Source organism: Oncorhynchus mykiss, chromosome 17, assembly GCF_013265735.2.
Source record: "Oncorhynchus mykiss isolate Arlee chromosome 17, USDA_OmykA_1.1, whole genome shotgun sequence".
Taxonomy (NCBI): Eukaryota; Metazoa; Chordata; class Actinopteri; order Salmoniformes; family Salmonidae; genus Oncorhynchus; species Oncorhynchus mykiss.
The window spans coordinates 52,731,115-52,754,160 of NC_048581.1; the positions used below are offsets into that span (position 1 = coordinate 52,731,115).

The 23,046-nt window shown below is 42.0% G+C and overlaps 1 protein-coding gene across 1 annotated transcript; it reads left to right on the forward strand.

Annotated features, from left to right (window-relative positions):
• The first annotated feature begins 283 nt into the window (after positions 1–283).
• Positions 284–21,068, forward strand: LOC110494075 (probable G-protein coupled receptor). Its single transcript, XM_021568772.2, has 4 exons — positions 284–697; positions 3,456–3,827; positions 16,633–16,793; positions 17,045–21,068. Exons 2-4 carry the CDS (start codon positions 3,586–3,588, stop codon positions 17,944–17,946), a joined length of 1,305 nt encoding a protein of 434 aa, XP_021424447.2. The 5' UTR covers positions 284–697; positions 3,456–3,585; the 3' UTR covers positions 17,947–21,068.
• Positions 21,069–23,046: the final 1,978 nt, after the last annotated feature.

A 23,046-nucleotide genomic window follows, 5' to 3' on the forward strand; every position in this document is an offset into this window, starting at 1 on the left:
GACGATGGTCTGGTTCAGGCATGAATGACACAAACAAACAAACAAGAATCCGACAAGGACAGGAGCAGAAACAGAGGGAGATATAGGGACCTAATCAGAGGGAAAAAGGGAACAGGTGGGGAACGGGGTGAATGGGTAGTTAGGAGGAGACAGGGAACAGCTGGGGGAAAGAAGGGGAGAAAAGGTAACCTGACACGACCAGCAGAGGGAGACAGGGTGAAGGGAAAGGACAGAGACAAGACAACATGACAGTTTCTGAGTTCCCTAGTCTGCACATCACCTATCAGTCTATCGCTCCTCTACTCTGACACCAGTCCTACCCAGGAGTCCTTCCCACAGGACATCCGTCCATCAGGGATACTTATCAATCGTGGACCAGGAGCAGAAGGAGCAGAGCGCCAAGCTTTAGTGAGCCATCCTTGGTGTCAGATCTAGAGGTTGATAGGTACTGAAAGAGGTCTGGAGGGTTAGGGAAGGGTACACCTGTTGTCTTAGCATCTGTTGGCACCGACCCAGACTTCAGAGCCTTATGGCAGGCCTGGATACATAAAATACATAATGGAATTCCAGTCCACCTGGGAACAGAAAACCCCCTGGACAATCCACGTAGTTCACCCTACATAACTCAAGAGGAGTGGGAGTTGGACGGGAGGATTTTATGTTTTTATGATAAACATCCATTCACAACTCATGTCAGGTGAGTTATGATTTAATGATAAAAACATTGACTTGAATCATTTAAAACAAAAAGGTTTCTTTCCTGTGTGTGTAAGCAAGTCCAGGTTAACCAACTAAATTTGGTGCCTGAAATAAATACTATAAATACTAATAAATACCACTTTATAGTGGTGCCTATGTTGATAACACTTATTGTGTAATTTGATTTTAGATATACAATAAGAATAAGATAAGATAGCTTACATGTTGATATAAGCTTGGGTAGCCTATTATTTAGCCGGAGCTCAGTGTGTTGAGTGTGTTAGGTTCTAATTCCCAGAAGAGTAAAAACTCAACGGACATTATGAAAGCTTAAACCAAGTTACATTTTTCCCAGAGGGCCAATACAGCTGCATTAGACAAAACATGTTTCCACCAACACAAGTATATATACTCCAGTTTAGATGCACTCCTCCTTCTCTCCAATCCTTACATCTATTATTCGACAGGAAGACAAAGTAATAGGGTAATAAACCATTGTTTCTCCCTCAAGGGGATCTGACCTGACCTCAACCCCCTTGATGCCTAATCCAAAGATCTCCACCTGTATCCCCTAGCAATCCTGTGACTTCCTCCCGCCCACCCAACATTCCAAAGCCATCTGACTCCTACAGATAACCATTAACTTCTGATGTAAAAACCAGTCTCTATCACTCCTCATATACTATACCTCTGAGTATAACAATGTTCCAAGTTTAACCCAGAATCTAACTGTTGTTAATCGATGCACAACAACCTCTTAAAGACTGTTGTATTCTGATCATCAGGAGGATGTCTCACATCCAAAGAGGTGTGATTTATTTGTGGCAGATGTTTTCATTTCAATCAAATTGTACTAGATCATTCATTCAAGTCCATAATACCCTCTTGGTCTCCTGAAACTGACAGTAATTTTTTTTCAATTGTCCTGGGCTAGACATTTAAGAAAACCATACATTTTGCCAGACAAAATACTTATAATAGACTTTTATAAAAGTAATCTTCCTGAGAAAGAAGTGATATTGAACCAAATACTATTGCATGGCTTAAAATGTCCAGTTCAGAAGCCTAACTTATGCATTTAAAGGAGATGCCAAATGCTGTATGTAGGCTTGACACTAGGACAGGATGATAACGGGGACATCCTTACATAATGTACACAAAGACGTACATGCACTGACTCGTCCTTTTTGTACTGTGGATAAATCTCATTACTAACACGGCTTGCCAATCCGCCGGACGGCCACCAGAGCCGATTACAGAGGGAGAGAGCATCAGTAGAGCAGCACTAGTCTACCAGCAAGCACATGGAAATAGGACACAACAGAACAGCATGCATAGTCATAGGTTCTGGGAAACTGATGATGCTCCTTGCACAGCCGTGTTTCAGGTGACAGTGTGTGTGTGTGTGTGTGTGTGTGTGTGTGTGTGTGTGTGTGTGTGTGTGTGTGTGTGTGTGTGTGTGTGTGTGTGTGTGTGTGTGTGTGTGTGTGTGTGTGTGTGTGTGTGTGTGTGTGTGTGTGTGCGTGGGTGGGTGGGTGTGTGAGTGAGTGAAACAAGCAGGAACAGCAATACATTGAAGGTTGGGGTTTTTGTGGTTGCGTCCCTCTTATCTTCATGGCACACACATGAAGGGGAGCAGAGCATAATATGTGAGCCATGTGTGTGGGGATAAAGTTGCTTTGAAGTCACCCACACACTTGATATCACTGTCCCTCTGACATATGACAGACCTTAAAAAGGTTTAGATGCACAGCTACAGTACATAAGAAGGCACTCAATACGCACGTACAGTTCTGATAAACAGGGGCAAGTGAAATGTTAATGTGACGAGGCCTATGTTGTACATTGTTGTTACCGAAAGCTGAACACAGTGTTCATTGAACTATATTGTATTTGATAGAGATGGAGATCAAGTCTGTTCTGGTGAGAGGTTGTGTGTCTTTGATGGCCCTATGCAGGCCCTACGCAGTCAGGGTGACACTGGGCACATACTAATCAACAGTGCCAGTCCCCCGCAGCTGCATGGCTAAAACAAGCAAGCTCATTATCTTCCATTTCAAAAGGTTAGGGAACGATAGAAGGATGGAGGAGAAAAGAGAGAGGGAGAGTGTCCTCCTCTCCTCAATGAATTATTCCTATTGATCAGGTCCCTATCCTCCTATCCTCTTACGGAGAGAGAGAGAGAGGGGGGGGGGGGGGGGGGGGGGGCGAGAGAGAGAGAGAGCATCCTTTCTTTTATAAATAGTCCCACAATCCAAAGGGAAATGTTACAGATGTCATTTTCTATAGATTTAGGGTCGATAGTAGTAGACACCTGTGTCAATCAACTGTGTTGAAACTAATGGGCAGTATCAACACAGAGGGGAAAAAAATCTATGGATATTTGTGAACACAACGGATAGGCCAACAGTGAAGTGTCTACAAAATGAAAGCAAATTATATTCCTAAACAATAGAAAAATGTCACTTCCGTTGTGGATTTGATGTTAAATAGTTGTTATTATCCCTTGAGAGTATTAAGTGTGACATTGCAATAATGAAAACGGAACAGGGCTTAGCATGCAGAGATAATCTCATCATTCTCTTGCAGTGGTGAATTATGATGTCAGTGTTTGTGTTGTTTTTGCCAATGTGTATTTCAAGGTGAAATACACATTGGTCTACAAAACTTGGCTGATGATGTTTTACTGTCAATTCAGAAGTATCCCCAAAAACACAACCAGTCCATTGACGATGTCTTCCTTTTTCTTCCAACAGGGAAACGTAGTTTAACCGTTTGACTCTTAAGCAGAAGGAATCCTCTGGCTCACCACACCAGTGAAAGATGGGGGAGTCTAGGCCTAATGGAACGCTTTTTATGTCTGTTCTGGAACTCTCATTGTGAACTATGGAACACTCTGGTTCACCTCTGACCCCTGACCTCAATGATACGACAGCCAATGAGAGCCTGTGGTGGGGGCTGGGGGCGCCCCTCCCTTCAGCCCCCAGCAGACAGCTGGGCACATTGCCCAACTCCCAGACACGCTTCAAGGACCTGACAGGGATATTCTTCATGGTGACCCTGAACGTGGTGGCGCTGCTGGCTAACACAGCCGTGCTGGTGGTGGTGGTCAAAGCCCCGCACCTCAGGTACTTTGGTACTTTTTTGATTTGATTTATTTGACCATTTAAAAACATAATTCAACCACAATTGATAATCATCAAGGATAACACATAAGTGAATACAATGCGTCATCAACAAGAATAACACAAAACAGTTTTGCAACTTATTTCCGTTGTGGCCATCTTGTTTTGGCTGGCAGGCTGTTAAAAAAATACACCAGATTATAAATGCATGAAAACAGATACACTGTACATCATAAAAGGAACTTGGGTCCCCTATGACTTTCTAATGTACTGATAATGTATGCACAATCTCCTTGTTTCTATTGCGTATACTATTAAATAATTGAGTTGTATCTTCTGGAATTTATATATATATATATACATATTTATTGTACTTGTTTCACCAGACATCAGTGCTAAAGTTCAATTTGTTCTAATGAACACATACAGAAAAAAATACATTTCAATATATTAAGTAAAATGTATTTCAAATACATGTACATACATTTGTATCTTTGCTCAAATGCATGTAATGCCTGACAATACTCCAGAAACACATGGCTATGACATCTAGTCCACAGGGTGGCCAAAGTGGTTCCTAATTCGACTTCGTAAATTACTGTAGGTCATTTTTGGGACCACCAAGCCAAAACATTGGCAGTGATATCATTTAAATTATGACGGTGTGTAAAAAAACAACTTTTGATTTCACCTCATTTTAACATTATAGTACAGTAAGTGCATCTCCCCAGGCTAATTAAATAGGCTAAGGGAGAGGTATAATTTACACAATAGTTACCCAGAGGAAAATGGGGGAGGGTCATGCTTTTTCAATTTCAGTCAGGGGGAGGGTTTAGTATTTTTAGTATTTTTTTTGTCTAAGGGAGGGTCATGTCATTTGTAATAGATTAAATGTCATATTGCTCAGGGTCTGAGAGTTAGTTGCTCACTATAGCATTTCATGTGTGCCCAATGATGCCCCTCATCCTTATCTATAGCCTATACCAGCCTTTCTCAAACCCCAGCGCAGTTCTGTGGAGGAATGCTTGCAGGCCTGCAGCATATTTGTCTTGAATATGATGTATTTTGTGTTGTTGTGGTCTGCAACTTATTTGACTCAAATAAATACTTGCCGTAGACCTACTTTCCCAATGCGCTGAACTATGCATGACACAGTAAGCGAATTGTGTCACCATAACTAAGTATAGCTACACAAAAAACACACACACACACACAAGCTAACCTTGCTGTGCAACCTGCATGCTCTCTTTCTCTCTGGATTTTATTCAAATGAGACCTGCCTGCCAAAACTAGTCTCTGGGATATATCAGACTTGCCTAAGTAGCAATGCTATGAAGTTATCGAAAATCTGCAGACATTTAGAAACAAAGTATCCACATCTCAAGCATGAACCAGATTTGTATTTTTACAAAAAAGAAAAGTCCAACCAAGCAAAAATGCTGCACAATAATTTCACAGACAATGAGAGTTTACTGAAGGTGTCTCTCGTCAGAAGGCATGGACCAAAGTGCAGCGTGATAAGTGTTCATGATATTTATTGATCAAAACACTCAAACAAAATAACAAAGTGAAAAAATTAACAGCTCTGTAAGGCAAATAAACTATACAGAAAACAACTACCCACAAAACCCAGGTGGGGAAAAGGCTACCTAAGTATGATTCCCAATCAGAGACAACGATAGACAGCTGCCTCTGATTGGGAACCACACTCGGCCAAAAACAAAGAAATAGATAACATAGAAATAAAGAAACTAGAATGCCCACCCTAGTCACACCCTGGCCTAACCAAAATAGAGAATAAAGGAGGCTCTGGAGGCTTCGAACGTGGAGCCGGAACAGGTCTCACCGCACTGAGGAGACATACTGGCAGCCTAGTGAGTGGAGCTGCCACAACACGTCCTGGCTGGATACCCACTCTAGCTCGGTGAGTGTGGAGAGCCAGCGCAGGACACACTGGACCGTGGAGGCGCACCGGAAGTCTAGAGCGCAGAGCTGGCATAACTTGTCCTGGCTGGATACTCCCCTTAGCCCAGCAAGTGCGGGGAGCTGGAACAGGCTGCACTGGGCTTTGCTGGCTGAAACGGGGACACTATGCGTAGAGCTGGCGCAGGATAACCTGGGCCGAAGAGACGCACCGGAGGTCTAGAGCGCAGAGCTGGCATAACTTGTCCTGGCTGGATACCCCCCTTAGCCCAGCAAGTGCGGGGAACTGGAACAGGCCGCACTGGGCTTTGTTGGCGAACCGGGGACACTATGCGTAGAGCTGGCGCAGGATAACCTGGGCCGAAGAGACGCACCGGAGGCCAGGAACTGGCTGAATGCCCACTCTAGCACGACCACTGTGGGGAGCGCGCACCGGGCTGTGGATGCGCACTGAAGGCATGGTGCGCAGAACCGGATAGGCATGGTGCACAGGCCAGTCACTCACTCCCCACGGTAAGCACGAGGAGTTGGCTCAGGTCGGAACCCTGACTCTGCCACCCTCCCCGTGTAACCCTCCCCGTGTAACCCCCCCCCCACAATTTTTTGGGGCTGCCTCTCATGCTTGCCTCGTTGCCGTGACTCCTGGTATCGCCGCCATTCCTCCCTTGCTGTTTCCGCCTGTTTCCATGGCAGGGTCTAGTCCCCTGCCATAACCTCCTCCCATGTCCGTGAAGTCCTCCACTCACTCTTCTCCCGGGCCCAGGATCCTTGCTCCTCCTGGCCACGCTGCTTGGTTATTTGGTGGTGGGTAGTTCTGTTACGTCCAACCAAAATACAGAATAAAAGCCTCTCTATGGCCAGGGCGTGTCAGAAGGCTTCATATTTCCTCTCTCATAACATTTTCCAGGCTCCTTTCACTATAGTTGAAAATATGGTCATGCCCTCAGTTGTGGATCCTTGCCAAGAGGTTTTAGACCCAACTGCTGCTACAAAGATCAGTGTAATCCCACTTTCCAATGACACTGTCACACGTAGAATCCAGGATGTGGCAGATTATGTTGAATCACATGCAGGTTTTAGACAGAGCCCACACTTTGCAATCCAATTAGATGAGACGACTGACATTTGAAATGCACGCTTCTTGTATATACTCGCTACATGTATGAATAATTTCCTTGTTGCAAAGAGTTGCCTCAAAATACAACTGCAGGTGAAATAGTCAATGTTCTGAATGAGTACATAAAGGGTCATGAATTACATTGGGACCATTGTATCGGGATCTGTAGGCCTACCGTCGAGACAGCTGCTCAACCTATCCATGCAGGAACATGCAAGTGACATTTCCCAAGCAAATTAAAAAAATTGCTGATTTCAAGAAAAAACTGGGCATCTGGAGAGACCGAGTGTATAGAGGCATTTTTTATGTTTTTTTTATATGCATTTTATATATATTCTCAACTCTGGCTGACGTGGGTGATGTGGATATGGATCACATGGGTAAATTGATGGGGACACATCTAAGCAAAACTCTGCTCAAATTCGAGGACTACCTTAAAGTTGGTTGCCAACCTCCATATAAAGTCTACGGAAGAAGAAGAAGAAGAAAGAAAAAGACTGATATCTGTAGATTAATTGGCGGAGTAGAGAACACATGATTTTGGGTCTAAATTCTACAAAGATCCAGAAAAAAAGGACCTTGTGCATTTCAGGTAAAATAACAACCCAATGTTTATATGGGGCTCCCAAGTGAACAAGCGCTCTAAGGCACTGCATCTCAGTGCTAGAGGCATCACTACAGACCCTGGTTTGATTCCAGGCTGTGTCGCAACCGGACGTGATTGGGAGTTCCATAGGGCGGTATACAATTGGCCCAGCGTCATCCGGGTTATGGTTTGGCCAGGGTAGGCCGTCATTGCAAATAAGAATTTGTTCTTACTGACTTGCCTTGTTAAATAATATGAAATACATTATATCGCAGGACAAACTCGCTAGCAATATCAAGCTATGACGCACGTGCTTGCCCGGTCTAGTCAGCATGCCACAGCTTATCACCGGTTCTTGATGATAAACTATTGGAGCTGTCCTGTGACCAAGGCCTGCACGCTCATTTGAATGAGATGTGTCTGTCCACGTTCTGGCTGTTCAGCAGCAGAGAATACCCGCAACTCTACAAGATGGCAGTGAAGACATAAAACCCCCTTCATTCTACCTACTTATGTAAGACCAGTGTCTCCTCTCTTGCTGCAACAAAATCAAAATATTGCAACAGACTAGCTGTTGAAAACACCTTGACACCTCTATGGTGTCCCTGGCACAAAAGCTTTGAGAAAGGCTGGCCTATAAAATGGGCTTAGGCCAAGGCTATACGAAGAGCTTGCTTGGAGAAGCACATGGCAAAGTTATATTTCATAGACTTTGCCCTGCTGAGATGGTGTATATAAAACTAGACTACAGTACATCACACACTGCAATGGATAGGCGTTCCCAATCATGAGCCCAGCCTGCCCTGCTTTTGCTGATGTAAACCCTTTTGTGCCGCCTAACCAATGACTGTGCTCTGTACCGTGGCACTTTAGGAGGCAAGTCAATTTGTCCAAAAATGCTATATGTGCGCACAGTCTAGGCCTACTGATACCTTGTTAAGCTGTAAAAATGGGAAGGAGGACCGGAGGTAAGGTTGCTATTGCAATAATTGATTTGAATAAAAAACTATGTTTCATTGCCCATAATGAAGCAATTCATCCGAGTTTTTATTGACCTCACAGTAACCCATATTCGAGTAATATACATACATTACTATGAAGTGGCAGCCGTGGCGATGGACAGCACATGGGTGCTGAAAGTAGGCTAATTTGAGAACACCTAATTAATTTAAACATTCTTCATTTTAGTTTTAATGTAGGCTACTAACAACAGGAGGGCTTTGTGTTGTAGCCCATTTCTTCCTGTTCAATAAATAAGAGGTAGGCCTACCTGTTGGACAGGCAAAATGATAGTCTACTATCCATAGATTTGGTCAGCCAGGTCCTTCAGTCATCATGCACTCCTTAAATATCTCAGTGTCAGTGAAGAGCTTGGTGTGTTAAGTTTAAACCAGGGCTTGAATTGAGGAGGTATGTGAGGGTACTGTGGCTTTTGTTAAAGTAAAGGGCTAAAAGCATAGGCCTACCCTTTGTTAACTTAAGAATTTGAAAACAAGTTTAATGGACCTGATTGTATAAAGCGATCAAAAACAACACCGCAATGCTTTACACTAAAAACAAGCTGTAAGATGCAGGGGAAAGTCACAACTCTGATGCATATGGGATATATTTGGTTTGTCTCTACGACATTCAGGCTGTGCTACAACCTTCTTTAGCTGAGGACAAGGAGACAAAAAATGTACTTTGCTTGGAAGTAATGAGTCTGTCACTAATTGACGTTAGACATTTAAACAGGCTATTAAAAACCAATTTTTTTCAATTTTTGCCTAAAATGGCATACCCAAATATAACTTCCTGTAGCTCAGGACCTGAAGCAAAGATATGCATATTCTTGATATCATTTGAAAGGAAACACTTTGAAGTTTGTGGAAATGTGAAATTAATGTAGGAGAATATAAATCATTAGATCTGGTAAAAGATCTAATCTGTCCATCATCTTTAAAACGCCAGAGAAAGGCTACAATGTATTATTACAGTTGAGGCACAATTTAGATTTTGAACACCAGATGGAACCAGTGTATGTGCAAAGTTTTAGACCACGTACAGTTCAAAATGTTGTATCACATCTGCCCAAATGTGCCTAATTGGTTTATTGATGCAATTTCAAGTACATAACTGTGCAGTCTCCTTATACAATAGCATGGTATTATTGCATTGTAATAGCTACTGTAAATTGGACAGTGCAGTTAGATTAACAAGAATTTAAGATTTCTGCCCATATTAGATATGTCTATGTCCTAATCACATTAGCGTACGTTAAACCTCTCTAGGCTAGATGGGACGCTACCGTCCCACCTGGCCAACATCCAGTGAAAGTGCAGGGTGCCAAATTCAAACTACAGGATTGTAAATATTTTACATTCTTGAAAATGCACATCCAATATGTCAAAATAAAGCTTAACTTCTTGTTAATCCAGCCACAGTGTCAGATTTCAAAAAGGCTTTACGGCGAAAGCAAACCATGCGATTATGTAAGGACAGCACCCCATCAAACAAACACAGACAATCATATTTCGCGACACAAAACTCAGAAATAACGACATAATTCATGCATTACCTTTGAAGAGCTTCTTCTGTTGGCACTCCAATATGTCCCATAAACATCACAAATGGTAGTTTTGTTTGATTAATTCTGTCGTTATATCTTCAAAATGTCCATTTATTTGGCGCGTTTGATCCAGAAAAACACTGGTTCCAACTCGCGCAACATGACTACAAAAGACCTAATAAGTTACCTGTAATCTTTGTCCAAACATTTCAAAGAACTTTCCTAATACAACTATAAGTATTTTGTAACATAAATAATCAATCAAATTTAAGATGGGATAATCTGCGTTCAATAGCGGATAAAAACAAAGTGGAGCAAGCTTTCAGGTCGCGTGCCCCAACCACAACAGTACACTAGACTCGACCCTCGTTCTGAACAGCCCTACTTCTTCATTTGTCAAAGGAAAAACATCAACCAATTTCAAAAGACTGTTGACATCCAGTGTAAGCGATAGGAACTGCAAGCAAGTGCCCTAGAAATCTAGATCCACATAGAAACTCATTGAAAAGAGAGTGACCTCAAAACAAAATATTTCTGGATGGTTTGTCCTCGGGGTTTCACCTGCCAAATAATTTCTGTTATACTCACAGACATCATTCAAACAGTTATAGAAACTTCAGAGTGTTTTCTATCCAAATATACTAATATGCATATCCTAGCTTCAGGGCCTGAGTAGCAGGCAGTTTACTTTGGGAACACTTTTCATCCAGACGTGAAAATACCGCCCCCTAGCCTAGAGAGGTTAAAACCGTCCCGCAGGGGGACAAGTATCCTGTAGAGGTTATTAATGTATTTGAGCCAACCAGTTGTGTTGTGAAAAGTTAGGGTTGGTATACAGAATATAGCCCTATTTGGTAAAATACCAAATCCATATTATGGTAAGAACAGCTCAAATAAGCAAAGAGCAACAACAGTCCACCATTACTTTAAGACTTGAAGGTCAGTCAATGTGTTGAATTTCAAGAACTTTGAGTGTCTTTTGAGTGCAGTCGTAAAGACCAACAAGCACTATGATGAAACTGACTCTCATGAGTACTGCCACAGGAAGGAAAGACCCAGTGTTGCCTCTGCTGCAGAGGATAAATTCATTAGAGTTACCATCCTCAGAAATTGCAGCCCTAGTAAATGCTTCACAGATTTCAAGTAACAGACGCATCTCAGCATCAACTGTTCAGAGAAGACAACATGAATCAGGCCTTCATAGTCGAATTGCTGCAAAGAAACAACTACTAAAGGACACCAATAATAAGAAGAGACTTGCTTGGGCCAAGAAACACGATTAATGGACATTGGACCGGTGGAAATCTGTCCTTTGGTCTGATGACCGGTGGAAGACTGTCCTTTGGTCCAAATTTGAGATTTTTCGTTCCAATCGCAGTGCCTTTGTGAGACGCAGAGTAGGTGAACGGATGATCTCTGCATGTGTGGTTCCCACCGTGACGCATGGAGGAGGAGGTGTGATAGTGTGAGGGTGATTTTCTGGTGACACTGTCAGTGATTTATTTAGAATTCAAGGCACACTTAACCAACATGGCTACCACAGCATTCTGCAGCGAAACGCCATCCCATCTGTTTTGCGCTTAGTGGGACTATCATTTGTTTTTCAACAGGACAATGACCCAAAACACCCTCAGGCTGTGTAAGGACTTTTTGAACAAGAAGGAGAGTGATGGAGTGCTGCATCAGATGACCTGGCCTCCACAATCCCCTGACCTCAACCAAAATGAGATGGTTTGAGATGAGTTGAACCACAGAGTGAAGGAAAAGCAGCCAACAAATGCTCAGTATTTGTGGGAAGTCCTTAAAGATTGTTGGAACAGCATTCCAGGTGAAGCTGGTTGAGAGAATGCTAAGATTGTGCAAAGCTGTCATCAAGGTAAAGTGTGGCTACTTTGAAGAATCTCACATATTAAATATATTTTTATTTGTTAAACACATTTTTGGTTACTACATGATTCCATATGTGTTATTTCATTGTTCTCATGAGTCATAGTTCTTCACTAGAAAAAAGTAGAAGTAAAAATAAAGAAAAATCCTTGAATGAGTAGGTGTGTCCAAACTTTTGACTGGTATTGTATATATACAGTGGGAAGAAAAAGTAAGTGAACCCTTTAGAATGACTTGGATTTCTGCATAAATTGGTCATAAAATGTTATCTGGTCTTCATCTAAGTCACAACAATAGACAAACACAGTCTGCTTAAACTAATACCACACAGGCAATTGTAATTTTTCATGTCTTTATTGAACACACCAGGTAAACATTCACAGTGCAGGTTGGAAAAAGTATGGGAACCCTTGGATTTAATAACAGGTTGACCGTCCTTTGGCAGCAATAACTTCAACCAAACATTTTCTATAGTTGCTGAACAGACCTGCACAACGGTTAGGAGGAATTTTGGACCATTCTTTTTACAAAACTGTTTCTGTTCCACAATATTCTTGGGATGTCTGGTGTGAACCGCTCTCTTGAGGTCAGTCCACAGCATCTCAATCGGGTTGAGGTCAGGACTGACTGGGCCACTCCAGAAGGCATGTTTTCGAATGTTGAAGTCATTCTGTTGATTTACTTCTGTTTTTTGGGGTTGTTGTCCTGTTGCATCACCTAACTTATGTTGAGCTTCAGTTGGCAGACAGATAGCCTTACATTCTTCTGCAAAATGTCTTGATAAACCTGGGAATTCATTTTTCCGTCGATGATTGCAAGCTGTCCAGGCTCCCTCCACCATACTTTACAGTTGGGATGAGGTTTTGATGTTGGTGTGCTGTGCCTTTTTTTTATCCACACATAGTGTTGTGTTCCATTCAAACAACACAACTTTAGTTTCATCTGTCCACAGAATATTTTGCTAGTAGCGCTGTGGAACATCCAGGTGCTCTTTTGCAAACTTCAGCAGTGGACAGCAGTGGCTTCTTCCATGGGTTCCCCCCATGAACACAATTCTTGCTTAGTGTTTTACATATTGTAGACTCATCAACAGAGAAGTTAGCATCTTCCAAAGATTTCTGTAAGTCTTTAGCTGACACTAGGATTCTTCTTAATCATTGAGCATTCTGCGCAGTCTTGCAGTCATTTTTGTAGGATGGCCAATCTTATGGAGAGTAGCAACAGTGCTCAAATTTCTCCATTTATAGACAATTTGTCTTACATTGAACTGACTTTTAGAGATACTTTTGTAACCCTTTCCAGCTTTATGCAAGGAAACAATTCTTAATCTTAGGTCTTCTGAGATCTCTTTTGTTAAAGGCATGGTTCACATCAGGCAATGCTTCTTGTGAATAGCAAACAAACATTTTGTGCATGTTTTTATGGGTGCAGTGCAGCTCTAACCAAAATCTCCAATCTCGTGTCATTGATTCAACTGCAGGTTAGTTGACTCCTGACTCCAATTAGCTTTTGGAGAAGTCATTAGCCTAGGGGTTCACATACTTTTTTCCAAACTACACTGTGAATGTTTAAATTATGTATTCAATATAGACACGAAAAATACAATAATTTGTGTGTTATTAGTTTAAACACACTGTGTTTGTCTATTGTTGTGACTTAGATGAAGATCAAATCCAATTTTATGTCAAATTTTTGCAGAAATGCAGGTAATTCCAAAGGCTTCACATGCTTTTTCTTGCCACTGTTTTTAACAAGATACATCAAGAAGTATCTTACATTTGAACATCACGCACATCACAGCCATCATAAACAAGTTGCTAAATCAATCAAAACAATTGCTCACCTTAGTGAACAATTTTAACATCAGGGGTTTAAAACGCCTTAGTGGCACCAGGGAATCCACATGTAATGCATTTTGTAAGTGATCCCAAAAATCTGGGGCATGAAATGAAAAAAGGATTTACCTAATTCCGTGGATACTCCGAGGAATCTGAAGAGTTAACCAACCCTGTGAATGGGTTTGGCATCTCATTTTTTATATGTTAGCAATGAAGTTAGGTAAGTTGGAAGCTTGTGTAGAAGGGCTTTGTAAATAAAAAGGGAGTAATAAATTGATCTACAGGACTTTAATGAGGACCAGCCAACCTTTTGATGAGGAATACAGTGGTGAGTATTAAAACTGTCACGAGTTATAAAACAAATGGCAGCTTTAAAATAGCCTGTTCGACAGTTGGGGCAATGGCATACATAACAGTGTCATCTGCATGCAGATGAATATGACACGTTTTAACAGATAGACCAACATTATTTACAGTTGAAGTTGGAAGTTTATATACACCTTAGCCAAAAACATTTAAACTCAGTTTTTCACAATTCCTGACATTTAATCCTAGTGAAACTTCCCTGTCTTAGGTCAGTTAGGATCACCAATTTATTTTAAGAATGTGAAATGTCAGAATAGATATCGAAGGCCTGGGAAAGGGTATCGAAGGCCTGGGAAAGGGTATCGAAGGCCTGGGAAAGGGTATCGAAGGCCTGGGAAAGGGTATCGCCTGGGAAAGGGTATCGAAGGCCTGGGAAAGGGTATCGAAGGCCTGGGAAAGGGTATCGCCTGGGAAAGGGTATCGAAGGCCTGGGAAAGGGTATCGCCTGGGAAAGGGTATCGAAGGCCTGGGAAATGGTATCGAAGGCCTGGGAAAGGGTATCGAAGGCCTGGGAAAGGGTATCGAAGGCCTGGGAAAGGGTATCGAAGGCCTGGGAAAGGTTATTGAAGGCCTGGGAAAGGGTATCGAAGGCCTGGGAAATGGTATCGAAGGCCTGGGAAAGGTCGATAAATAAGACAGCACAATAAATGTTTTGATCCAAGCAATTTACCACATCATCTAAAACAAGTGTAGCAGCTGTAACTGTGCCCTGTCCAGGTCTAAAACCGTATTGGTACACGTTAAGAATAGAGTGAGAAGTTAAAAGAGTTATTAGCTAAAAGTTATTCAGGGATTCTAAAACTGGAAAGGCAATACATTTTGGAAATTGGACAGTAGTTAGAAGGATCTCCTCCTTTGTGTAGGGGGAGGACGTATATAGGTCAGTGGTTCTGCAATATGTGGGGCAGCAAGAAGGGATGAAGTGAATCAGACCCAATATTTTTTTTAACATCCATCTTTAGCAAAGCACTTAGTACATCATAGACATCAAAGGGTTGAAATGAAAATAAAGTATGTGAGTCTGAGGTGACTAAAAGACTCCCTCTATGGGATTAGATTATCATTTTAAACGCGTGGCCAGCTGAAGCAGAATGGTTAATATGAAAAGCATCTCAAATTGTAATTTTGTTTAGAATTTTTTTTCAAAGATTTGACCACTTTTCAGAAATTGTCTGGATTACCACCACTCTCTGATACACAATTCAAGAAATTTGTTGATTTAGCTTTCTTTCTTTTTTTTTTTTTACCAGGGATAGACACTTATTTCTGAAATGTCTGAAGGACTGCCAATCAGATGTAGAATCAGTCCGTCTAGTCTTAGCCCAAGCTACAATTCTTTCCTGTAATTCCTCAGACAATTCATGAGTAAACCAAAGATTACATCGTTTTTTTACCCTTAGTTTTATGTACGGCACACATTTATCTGCAACATTGTTAAACAGAGTAATACAAAAATTAAGGGCCTGATCCAAGTCATTGATAGTTGACACAACCCCCCAGTCACTCAACCCCATCTCAAACACACAAAAAAAATTAAATTCCTAAAATGTATCTTTGTAGTAATGTGTGAGCGAGATTTAAATTGTATACTCATTGGAAAATATCCCATTTGCTGTCAATTAATGAGGGGCATTTGTTAGAATAATATCTAATTGAGTCAATTTGTCTAGGTATTTAAAGACGTTGTGAGTTGTTTTAGTTATCAGCTCAGTTAGATTTAGCTCAATACAAATATATTTCAACCCATCACATACTGGCATCAACCAATCTAGATTAAGATCAATCACTATCTGCAATTCTGATTAAACAGTTGGACAGTTAGACAGCAGGTCAGACAATTTGTTAAGGGCACATATGGAGGCTGAGGAAGAGCAATAAATTACCACTAATGTCAGAGTTCCACATTTAGGACTAGACCTACATTTAGGACTAGACCTTCAAAATGCTTAGGGACAGAGGTGGTGATGGATACAGACACATTTGAATTGCTCTGTATGTATACGGCGACACCCCCTCCTCTGCCAACTCTATCAGACCTAAAAATGTTATAACCTGTCAGATACACATCAGAGTCCGACATGGACTTCTTTAGCAAAGATTCAGTTATAACCAGAATGTTTGAGAAGCCAGAGTTACAATCAAATACATTTTAGAAATCAAACTTCTGGCATTGACATTAATCAGTCCAGTGGATAGGGTGCTGCGGGATTTCTATTACAAACATGCCATGTTCAACAGGTAACCCCTTACTAGAAAATACCATGGGGTTGGCTTGAAATGTAATAGATACCAGATTGCCTGGAACAGAACCATTAGGCCTATGCCTCGAACTATGCTTAGTTGGTGACCCCTTATTTGAAAATACCATAGGGCTAACTTGAATTGGCATAGATACAAGATTGTCTAGAACTGTACCATGGGGCCGATGCTTTGATTGAAGGGCCTGCAGTATGATGATAATGCTGATAATTTACCTGAGCGGGACTTAGGGTGTATATTGCTTCTTTTCTGGGGATTAATAAAGTTAAAATCATTCAATTCAGGAAGTTTGCCTTTGTGTGCCACCTGTGTGCGGTGGACCTGCTGTGTGCCGTGCTGCTCATGCCCTTGGGAATTGTGTCCAGCTCGCCGTACTTCGCCAGCGTGGTGTTCACAGTGCTGGAGTGCCAGGTGTACGTCTTCCTCAACGTGTTCCTCATCGCAGGTAAAGTACAAGGGACAGACACAATGTAGGGCTGCTACTCACCAGGACTTTGGTCAAAAGTAGTGCACTATACAGTGGATGGGGTACCATTTCTGATGACTTTAAGCAATCAGTTGTTTGATTTAGATTTGTGTTTTTTATGTTCAAATATTAATCTCTCATTTTTTGTCTTCTGTTTCTTTTTATCACTTTCATTTGATTGTTGTACTGTGTGTAGCGATTTACAACATTTGATTTGATATGAATTACAGCCTCCATCTTCACCATCACGGCCATCAGCGTGGAGCGTTACTACTACATTGTCCACCCCATGCGCTACGAGGTAAAGATGACCCTGAAGCTAGCCACAGCCATCATGGTCCTGGTCTGGGTAGCCTCAGCCCTCCTGGGGCTGGCCACTGTGTTCGGCTGGCCCAGCTACGGCAGCCTGAGCTCCATCAGCGCCGCCCACTGCTCTCTCCACTGGAGCCACAGCGGCCACCGCCGGGCCTTCTCTGTCCTCTTCACAGTGGCCTGTTTCTGCCTGCCCGCTGCAGTAATCTTTGCTGTGTACTGTAACGTCTATAAAGTGGCCCGCGTGGCGGCTAGACAGCATGGACCATTACCGTCCTGGACCGCCAGCCATCTTAAACACCGATCAGATTCCATCAGCAGCCAGACCACTATCATCACCACCCACAACGCCCCCAGGAGGCTCCACCAAAAAAGGCCCTTTGGTGGGGGCAAGGCCGCCTTCACCCTGGTGGTCATTGTGGGCCAGTTCCTGCTCTGCTGGTTGCCTTACTTCGCCTTCCACCTGCACCTGACTATCAACAACCCGCCCAAGGTCCCACCTGACCTAGAGGAGGCCGTCACCTGGCTAGCGTACTCCTCCTTTACCGTCAACCCATTCTTTTATGGGCTGCTGAACCGCCAGATCAGGGAGGAGCTGTGTAAGCTGCGGCGCTGCTACTCCACCCGGCTGGCCCTGTCCAGTGGCCACGAGGGCTCGGCCCACGAGAACTTCCTGCAGTTCCTCCAGAGAACCAGCTGTACGGTGGAGACCAGAGCCAGCTTTACCTGCACATCCAGCCCCAGGAACACCCTGGACCAGACAGCGCAGCAGACAGCTGACTTCAGGATACCTGGACAGATACCGGAGGAGTTCAATTAAAACGCCCCTGATATACTAACCTGGACCCCAGTGATATACTGTTACTGTATGGACACAAGCACCTGACTTACTGAGTTAAAACTGTTAAAACACCTTTATATCGGGCCACTGGAACCTTATTGACTTCGGTAATGGCTGCACCACAGGAATACTAGAAGCAGGAACAGCCTGGACAAGACTGGGCATACAGCTGAGTTCAGGATACCAGGGCAGATACCTGAGGATTTCAGTTAATCAACAATATTCTTAGATACATATGCCACTGGCACCTACTGTAGTTGACTGCTGTAATGGCAGTGCAAACTTCCCCAGGATCGCTGACCTAGAGCAGCAAAATTAGCCTGGGCGTAATTTCCCAGAGCCGTCGTAGCGTTAAGATCATCGCTAAGAACCTTCTTGCGATGTATCATTAGCAGCGAAGGTTTTTCCCAGAGCCTTCATTAGGAAAACTTTGCACATCTACGAGGGATCCAGACCACTTGTAGAGGAGCCAAAGTGCATCGTTGGATGCTTTTTGCCCTTCCACGTCACTTTATTCATAGAAGATCAAGATGTTTAGGCTGTCTGTCTGACTGTGACTGACAATAACTTCAGAACGAAGTTGACTACAGATACAAAGTTACCAAAGTATTAGCACATTTTACAAACAAGTGAAGGATAAAATGGTGCTTCAAATGAAAACCTGCAAATGAAAACCTGCATTAAAAGATCGATAGCCTATAACGGCCCATATAACCTATTTAAATCATATTGAAATAATTTAATGTTCAATCCCACTCAGCACAGATGGTTCAACATAATTTATTTTAAATTACGTGGAAACAACATTGATTCAATCAGTGTGTGCCCAGTGGGATCAATTTAGTTATATTTTGCCTCAATGTGTTTCATGATGTGTGACAACATTTGTACAATGATGTGCCCAATCTGTGATTCAGTGCATTATTATCGGGTAAGCATAATAAGCTGCCTCAATAGCTTATTTACAGCCATGGGTGGTAATATCTCTCTAGTAGCTGATCTGTTTTCAGTATTGTGGAATAGTTCTCATGTTAAGATATGATTTAAATGGAGAAAGCTGATTCCGAGAGCAGCGCTGCTTTTCTTTGGATCCTATCACTGTCGACACGTGGTCTAACGACGCCCTTAGCGAACATTCTCTTAAAGTGGTTGTTTAGGAAACGCAATTAAAAAGTTGGTTCGTAAATAACGATGCATCTGATGTGATCGTCATAATGCTTAAGTTACAGTACATCGCAACTGGGAAACGAGGCCCCGGTCCCAGATCTGTTTGTGCTGTCTTGACACTCCTATTGTTATGCCTGACAATGACCGTTGTTTCCACGTCATTTCAATCAAAATATTAAATGTGATGACGTTGAATCAACATGGTAAACTGATTGGTCCAATTAATGACAGGGTAGCATTTTTGGTTAATTTCACATTGAATTCACATTAGTTGACAACTTAACTAAAATGTAAGTCAAAACTAGATGTTGTACTGACATCTGTGCCCTGTGGGAGACCACATCAATGTCAGTCCAGTGGAGCAACCGTACGGCCCCCTACACACTGCCCTTAAAACACACAGAGACAGGCCTCCTGAGTGGTGCAGAGGTCGAAGGCACTGCATCGCAGTGCTAGCTGTGCAACTAGAGAACCTGGTTCGAGTCTAGGCTCTGTCGCAGCTGGCCGTGACCAGGCGATGCAATGCATGCTGACACAGTTGCCAGGTGAACGGTGTTTCTTCAGACACATTGGTGTGGCTGGCTTCTGCGTTAAGCAGGCGTTCTGTCATGAAGCAGTGTGGCTTGGCTGGGTTGTGTTTCGGAGGACGCACGGCTCTCGACCCTCCGTACGGGAGTTGCAGCGACTGGACTGTAACTACCGATTGGATAACATGATAAATGGGTCAAAGAAACACACAGAGACAGCACTTCAAGGGACTACAAGTAGTGTGTTTCTTTTGATGTTTCCATTTTATTAATTTGATTGAGTTTATGTGTGTTGTTGCATTCCGAGATTATACCTTAAGTGCATTAAGTCCTGAAAAATACAGTTCTCAATTATTATTTGTTCTTTCTTGCTACAACTACCACAAATTGTGGGACTAATTCTACTACCAACCATTCCAATCACCTATATTACTACAAGTATATTCTACTACCACTACTACTACAAGTACAATGTTTGAGTTGAGAGACAATACAAAATAATACTTGAATAATGTTATTTACACTGTACTATACATCCACTGTCTGAACAACTCTGAACAAATTATTTATTATTCATTCCATGTTCAATATGGTGAACATTCAACACTCTCTAAGTGTAACAGGTGAGTTATTTCTATTACACAATATCAAATGTGATAATTTAACTATTTGGTTCTCAGTTGAGGTTTAATTGCAATATTCTTAACTATGTGCAGTTTGTTTCTCACAAAACAATGTGTTATTATACACTAAGTGTACAAAACATTAGAAACACCCTCCAAATATTGAGTTGCGCCCATTTTTGCCCTCAGAACAGCCTCAATTCTTCGGGGGCATGGACTCAACAAGGTGACAAAGACGCCAATGCATCCCACAGTTGGGTCAAGTTGGCTGGATGTCCTTTGGGGTAGTGGACCATAGTTGATACACACAGGAAACTGTTGAGTATGAAAAACCCAACAGCGTTGCAGTTCTTGACACACTCAAGCCGGTGCGCCTGGCACCTGCTACAATACCCCGTTCAAAGGCACTTCAGTCTTTTGTCCTACCTATTCCCCCTCTGAGTGGCACACATACACACTCCATGTCCCAATTGTCTCAAGGCTTAAAAATACTTCTTTAACTTGTCTCATCCCATTTATCTATACTGACTGAAGTGGATTGAATAAGTGACATCAACAAGGGATCTTAGCTTTCACCCGGATTCACCTGGTCAGTCTACGTCATGGAAGGTGTTCCTAATATTTTGTGCACTCAGTGTATGTTATCATAAGTTGCATTGCATTCAATAGGCTACCTTTTACATGTGATGGCAGAGACCGCCCTATCAAAGGGGATTTCTTTCTACATGGACTAGTTGTTTTTGCTTTAACTCTGCAAATAAACTTCTGACGGAGCTGTTTGCAAGAAATGATGATTATGTTGTTCTGAAAAGCAAGTACTTTACTTCATATATATGGGAAAAAAATCCATTGCTTAACAGCTCTCAAGTGGTCATCTCCAACACCTGTTTCACGTGTGTAGAGCTCGCCAGCTGAGTTAGCCATGGCTCGTTGGTCAAAGCCTATGGGGAAATGAATGAGGTTTAACACAGACTTAGGACATCTTATACGTTTTATTCTATGACATAATATCAGCCAGTTACATGACTTCTATGAATTATGAAGCATTTATGTGCTTGTTTTGATTACATAAATGCTTAAAAAAAAGTAACATTAGCTGATGAAAAAAATGTATATAAGATATCCTAAGCCAAACCCCCCACCCCCACCCCCAACAAAAGAAACTTAATTTCACCATAGGCTTTGACCAATGAGCCATTCCATTTAAGAGTTAGCCTCCGTTAGAAAAGCCATTACTATTGCTCTCTATACACCCACAGATTAATAAAGACAAATGACTTATATTACTAGTTCCATTATGTTTATTCATAGACGTTGTGTATAAATTATCGACTGACATACAATGAAAGGATAGTACAGCCTCCATTGTGTTTTATGCAATGCAAGTACAAAACTGTTTACAGTTCAAGTTAAGGTGTCAAATGAGGGGAAATCAGTTCCCCTATCACTCCCACAAAGCACAGAGAGAGATTTGATTTAAGGGATAACATTACGGGATAGAGACAGACATGGATGATCAACACAGAAAGAACATTCTGAACTACATTTTTAAAAGCCTTTTGTGTCCCCATGTCCCAGATTCGAACGAAAAGGGGAATCTGCGAACAGATAGATAAAACAAATAGATAAATAAACAGATTAGTGGAATAGCTAGATACACTGTATATGAATGAGCTCCAGTTCCTGGTCCAGCTATGCCCACTCATGCAGGCTGGCTGGGTTGCCATGGGAATTCCCAGGAAAGACAGGAAGTTGGAGCATCTTGGGTGTTTGGAGGGAATTTAGGGCAAGACTTTCGCTTGTGACAGCCAGACAGAGGAAATGCATCCTAAACAGATTCATACACACACACACCTGCTGAACACAGACAAAAACAAGGTCAGAGTATTTTTTATTGAGGCTAAATGTTTTATTTAAACTTTATTTAAATTGGCAAGTCAGTTAAGAATATATTCTTATTTACATTGAAGGCCCCTTTTTCAGGGGCAGAACAACAGATTTTTACTTTGTCAGCTCAGGGATTTGATATAGCAACCATTTGGTTACTGGACCAAGGCTCTAACCATTAGGCTACCTGCCGCCCCAAGGGCCAAATATTGTAAAGTCTTAAAACCGTGATAACACAGTGCCAGATTATGGTGCTCTGCTGTTTGGTGTGCAAATATATTGAAATGACTATCACCTCTGCAGGAGAACAGTTACAGAAATGGAGTATCCAGAATTAACAATGATAGGCATGGTATTCAGGATGGAAACTCACCCCTGGACACCAGCAAGCTCGGTCTCTGGACCCAAGCAAGCTCTGTGCATGCACACATATGTGTACTCACACAGAGGGAGTAATGCTCCATTTTAGGATTACAGTGTGCTGGCATAAAATAAGACACAACTCGTATTAAGCCGAGGATTAGTTCCCTTTATACACACACACTCTCTACATCTATACGCACATGCACACACACATTAAAACAAACAATTGCCTTAGTGTTCAACCGACACCAATTTGCATCTCATATTATCCCTTTTTATCTGGAATTTACATGAGCTGAAGTAGATCCAAATACTTAAATTAGTGTCGTATTATGGACCATGCACAAAGTTGAAGTTATTCCCGATTTCTAAGCTGAGCTTAATATATTTTCACATGATTTTGAGGTTTATTGTGGTTTAAAACATGTTGATTTGATATGTAAGAGCTTGTGTAATTGTTGACTTCACCATATATTGCCAACACAATGGATTTATCATATACCAAAAACAAC

Coding starts and splice junctions, on each gene's coding strand:
- LOC110494075 (XM_021568772.2), top strand. CDS start 3,586: ATGGAACACTCTGGTTCACCTCTGACCCCTGACCTCAATGATACGACA. Junction 3,828..16,632: donor GTCAAAGCCCCGCACCTCAG/GTACTTTGGTAC, acceptor CATTCAATTCAG/GAAGTTTGCCTTTGTGTGCC. Junction 16,794..17,044: donor CAACGTGTTCCTCATCGCAG/GTAAAGTACAAG, acceptor TATGAATTACAG/CCTCCATCTTCACCATCACG.